Source organism: Hibiscus syriacus, unplaced genomic scaffold (assembly GCF_006381635.1).
Source record: "Hibiscus syriacus cultivar Baekdansim isolate YM2019G1 unplaced genomic scaffold, ASM638163v2 tig00110597_pilon, whole genome shotgun sequence".
Taxonomy (NCBI): Eukaryota; Viridiplantae; Streptophyta; class Magnoliopsida; order Malvales; family Malvaceae; genus Hibiscus; species Hibiscus syriacus.
Window position 1 is genome coordinate 7,301,153 of NW_024062795.1, and position 5,542 is coordinate 7,306,694.

The following is a 5,542-nucleotide window of genomic DNA, read 5'->3' on the forward strand; positions in this document are numbered from 1 at the left end:
CATGCAACAAATTGTAAAGTTTCTTTCCACCCTATATTTTATTATAATATAGAATAAACTACATTCTATATCATTTAATTTTAAATTTAGTATCGATTTTATCATTAAACTTTAAATTAACATGATTCTATCATTAAATTTTAATTTTGAATTAAATTATATTAATTGCCATTAACTCATTAGCATCCGAATGACAATAACGATCAATTTGCTAATTTGTAAAACAATAACAATCTTAATGATATTTATTTTATTTGGGGTTTAGACTTAGAATTTAAGGTTTAGAGTTTAGGATCTTATGGTTCTAGATTTAAATTTAAGATTAAAGTTTTCAAGTTTAAAATTTTTGGAAAAAGAGTTTATATTTTAAATTTTAAGGTTCAAATAAATAAAATTGTGTAAAATTTAGTACACAACTTGTATATCAAACAATAACTTTAATTTTTTTTGGTTAAACTAAAGGTGATTACAAAATATTATATGTTCTAAATACTCTCAACTATTTGACAATTAACATTCAATCACCCTTACAATCGTTGGTGCTCAAACTCATGACCTCTAGAAACAACAACAATTCCTTTAATTACCGAGGTAAGTTTGTTCGTGCATAAATCAAGTGGCCTCTGTGATAAATGAATTGTTGTTATTCCTTGAGGACCCAAGTTCGAGCACCATAGATGTTAGGGGTATGAGCGTTCAATGTTGAGAGATTGAGAGTTATCGTTGAACAAATATTGCTTTGTACTTACCCCATATTAATAAAAAATAATAACTTCAAATTTATCATATATATGCACATACACATAAGGACAAGCCATTACTTAAATGTTCATATGCAACCCAATAACAACATGCCAATGGTAGGGTCTCTTTTAGTTACTGATACATTATTTAAAATTAAATTATATCGTGATAGGATTGAATATAAATATTTCGTATAAAATATATATTTATTTTTGTAGGAAATATACCCACTGTGGGATATATATAGTTTTGATTGGAACCAAAGTAAAGAAAATGATTGAGATATGAGATATGAAAGGCGAAGCAATAGAAGAAAAAAGGATCATATCTCATATGATAATCCAAGTGTTGAGTGGCTGGAAATGGATGGGTTAAGGGGTCGGTTGGATACTTGTCCTCCTTAAAATTTTTAAATTCATTTATTTTAGATATTTTTTATGTATTTAATTTTATTAATAATATGTTTTCATCTATAAAATTTAATAAATTCGTTTTTCCCTAAAATTTAACAAGTCTACCCTATAATAAAATCCTGATCCATAACCATGGCCTAGCTTTTATTTTCTTTCATACATAGATATAGATATAATGCTAATACGCAGTAAGTAAAGTTGAATTAGGAGCCAAAGAGTGAAGTCAAAAAGATGCAAGGGCGGTCCACCCAAGTGGGCTTATCCTCCCCCGCCAACGCACCCCGTGCTTATCGTCCTTTACGCCGCCGCCTAACCATCATGCGTGCTTATCCCCTGAATCAGTCACGTTTACCGCATTCCTTTTATTATTCGAGAATAAGAGTAATTAAGATAAGATTCGAACCCAAATTTATATAATGTCCTATTTATAAATTATGTGCAATTGAACTCGACACGCATGTTCTGTCAAATACGTTGACTCGGTACACATTGATATCAATCTCGAGCCATGATCATGTTTAAGGTAGGGTTTAATCATAACTAGGTAAACAAACAATAAACCTTGGATAATGCCAATGAAAAATTAGTATTACCATAGGGTTTTTTTCCCCATGCAATGGCGTGGGGCATTGCTTAAATCATCTTTGTTTATCAAGTCCAAAGCATTCCATGTGAAATACATTCTTTTAAGACTGTCACTCCGACCACAACAAAAGACCATGCCCTTACGGTAAAATGCTAGCCTACATATGTTTATTTGTTTGCTTGCTTGCCTTTTCGTTTCTCCCATAATTAGCATGTGTCATAATTCATCTTTGTTCCAAAAGACAGCTAAGGCTTTGCACTGAACTATCTCGTTTTGGTTTTGATTCTTTTACCAACTTGGAACATGTTTGATGGGAGTTGGGGACATGTTGAGTTTATGTTTTATTCTTGGACAGATTTTTGGGTTGGGGTTTGATGGGAAGGAAGATTTAATTTTGGTGTCACCACAGGCATTTCGGTGATCAACAACCCTAATGTTGTAGTGAGTCTAGTGACAGTGAGGCACAACTCCGATTTTTTGAGTCCCGTGTGATTTGGTTTATTACCTCAATTTGTTCGGTTGGCAGGGAGTCTAGATTTAACACAAATCGGCTTGTGTTGTCAAGTGAAAACAAGCTCAAGTATTGAAAGAAAATAAGATTATCTTTGATTTATAAATATAGGGTCGGAATTCAAATATGATGTGGTAAAAAAATAAAGGTTGTAGACCTTGAAATTTAAATTCAGTGAATGTTATCTGTTAAGATGATTGTAGGATCTAATTGAAGTATACTCGGATTCTAAATCGGATTTGGACAGTGGGGTAAGGTGTTTGTCCTAGACAGGATCGTAGGGTTGCCTGTTTTCCTAGCTGTAGTTGCCTAACTCAACGTTCATTCATCAAAGATTTGTAGGGTCTTATGTTTTTGTAGGAAAAGGCTTAAAATCAGGTTTTTGATAGAGTGAAGTCCAATTAGTTTACTCCTTCAGGCTTTCATGAGAGTTAAGGCAAAGGTCCAATTGGTACATAGGCCAAGGCTCAGCCGCTAAAGTTTAAGGCTTAAAACTTTTCCTTAGAACTTTTATAACATCCGATAGAATTTGTTGAGTGATATGATAAAGGAAAATATAGTTTTTCTTAGAAATTCAATTTCGATTTACACGGTATATATCTTATTAATTAATCATAAAAATTATAAATGTTACCTTATAATTATTCTAAACTATTTCATTAATCATGCTTCATAAAGCTTTGGTTGAAATTGGCTCAAATTTTTTAAGCAAAATGATGATTACACGAGAAAAAAGTTGCAGATTTTCCAACAACTTTTCAGCTTCGGGGGACGGATTTGTTGTCGGCTAATGTCACTTAATATATATATATATATATGAAGAGGCAATAATAAAATATCAAAAATAAAGTAAAATAAAATCCCTACGTAGATTAGATGGCCAATATGTAGTATCTATCCCTTACAAACTGTGTGTAAACTAATATGAACATACCCTAAATTGTTTCCCTTTTTCTTTTTTAAATTAATTAAGTTGATAAACTTGATATGGGTTACCTGACTAACAAGCCGCCGAAGATGGCCTTGATTGGAGGGCTTCTGTCCCAACTTTAGACGACAATGCAGCGGCAGTGGTGCCGATGGTGGCAGCTACAGTCATTTTCGTGGAGCCCTTGTCAAAGGCAGCTGTTGTAGTTGTAGTCACACGCTCACACCGAGGACACATTGTAAGGGCCGACGCCGGTAGAGGCTCACAACTGTGAGGCGAGATCACTGTCGGCGGTGCTACTTTCATCGCCCGGAGCACCTCCACCTCCCGTTGAAGCCTTCGGTTTTGTTCAGTCAGCGATCCGAACCATCTCTTCAAGTACTCACATTCCATCTCACTTTGCCTCAACTTGCTCCTATATATGTAAGAGTAAGATAATATACCTTTATGTATTATTAATGAATCATATGATAATAATATATAGTATATAAGAATATAATATTAACGTACAGTTAAAGTATTTTATACTTCCATGTAGGGTGATAAACCTAGCTAGTTCCTTACGAACAGATACTGAATTTAACTATATCAAAGTTGAAAAATGTTCTTAAATAAGTGAAATCTTTTTTTTTCTTTTCACTATCTTACCTTTTTCATTCAGTAGCAAATTCAAATTTGGATTTTATTTCATATATAACCCAAGTTCATTTATTATCATATTAAATGCTAACCATTGTATACAGACAAAAACCTACAAATCACTCGAAGCAAATAACAATTCAGATAATAGAAAAGAAAACGAAAGAAAAAAACATGTTCATAAATCATAACATAGCAATCTATAATCTTTTATGTTCAATAATCTAATACACATATGTAATAATAATAATTCATTATCTCATCATCGTGCATGGCCAAGTCCAGAGAATGATGGGTCAAAGAAAAAATTTATCAGAGGAAAAAGGGACTACGATGATGATGATCTGACGGTCAGAAACAGACATGCAACAAAAAACCATAGGGTACCTGGCCCTACGGTTCTGGAACCAAACTTCAACCTGCCTTGGCCTAAGGTTGAGTTGCAAAGCCAATGCCTCTTTCTGCTTCTGGAAAATACACACAAAAATCCAAAAGGACATTAAATCTAAAGATATGTGGGTTTATTACTTTATGTTTAGAAAGAGGAAAATGTTGGGTGGTTTGGTGTTGGGTAATTAATATTACGTTTTTTGAAAATTTTCTACATACAGGGTTTAGGGTATGGTTCTGTCTGAAACTTTCTTCCAGTAAGCGAGTCTGTTCTTTCTCCAGACGGAGCTTTTTCCGAGGAGCGGCGGCTCCGCCGTTAGTGTTGCAGCTTTCCTCTTCATCTTCCATGCTTGCGGTGATCCATTCATCTTCTCCGTCTGGTGTTCGGTTTATATCCAAATCTCTCACCATGGAACCCCCTCGATCACCTTTTTATCATAATAATATTAAAATATATGCAGAATCAATTAATCTTCATCACTCATGGGGATTATCGTCTTACAAAGGAACTAAAAAAGAAAAAAATATTTTCCAAAAACCATGCATGGAATCATCTGAGCTTAGAACAAGATCAAAGGCTGATGAATCTTTGATATATATAAAACACAGAGATAATTATATATATGAGTTTGATTTTGGCTTACCAGAAGAAGGAGGAGAAGGAGAAGAAACGAAGCCAGGGACAGATATTGTCAACTCCAAGTGTGAAGAAGGGATGGGTAAAACGGCCATGAAAGTTGCAGGTGAAAGAGAGAAGATGAAAAGGTAAAGTTTATACAAAGAATAAGAAAAAAAAAAGTAAAAGGAGACAAAGAAGAAGCACAAAGAATCTGAAAGGAAAGGAATGAGAAAAACAGAAATGGGGTGTGGTGTGGTAGACAAGTCTTTAAGTAATGAATAAAGGTAAGCAAAATAAGAATTGAAATCCATTGATGGGAGGGGGAGGTGCTAAATTGGCTAGGGTTTTTCACTGTAGTCATCAGTCAAAGTCCCTGACCCATCTGATGTAAGACACGTATCATATCAGATTAGATACTAACATATCTGTGTGTAGTACAATTGGGTAGATTCTCTGTTTTATAAAGTGAAGAGTAATTGTTTGATTCAAAGGTCAGCTTAAAATGATTGGAGAACCTTAGGCCTGGTCCATTCCCTGTATCCTACGCTTCACGCTCCTTCCATATACAGTATATATATAAGTCAAAATCTACTTATATTTATCTACAGCAGTTTAAAATTTTTAGTTTTATATTTTTTAAATTTTATTAAATAATTGAAAATATACTATTTAAATTATATAATATCCTTTTATTTTCTATTATTAATCCAAT

The 5,542-nt window shown here is 33.4% G+C and overlaps 1 protein-coding gene across 1 annotated transcript; it reads right to left on the minus strand.

Moving 5' to 3' along the window:
- Positions 1-3,252: 3,252 nt before the first annotated feature.
- On the minus strand, positions 3,253-5,038 carry LOC120134106 (homeobox-leucine zipper protein HOX3-like). The gene is made up of 4 exons (XM_039150579.1): positions 4,856-5,038; positions 4,431-4,639; positions 4,209-4,288; positions 3,253-3,597 (listed from the first exon to the last, which is right to left on the minus strand). The coding sequence occupies exons 1-4, from the start codon at positions 4,941-4,943 to the stop codon at positions 3,255-3,257; spliced, it is 720 nt and encodes a 239-aa protein (XP_039006510.1). The 5' UTR covers positions 4,944-5,038; the 3' UTR covers positions 3,253-3,254.
- Between the last annotated feature and the right edge of the window lie 504 nt (positions 5,039-5,542).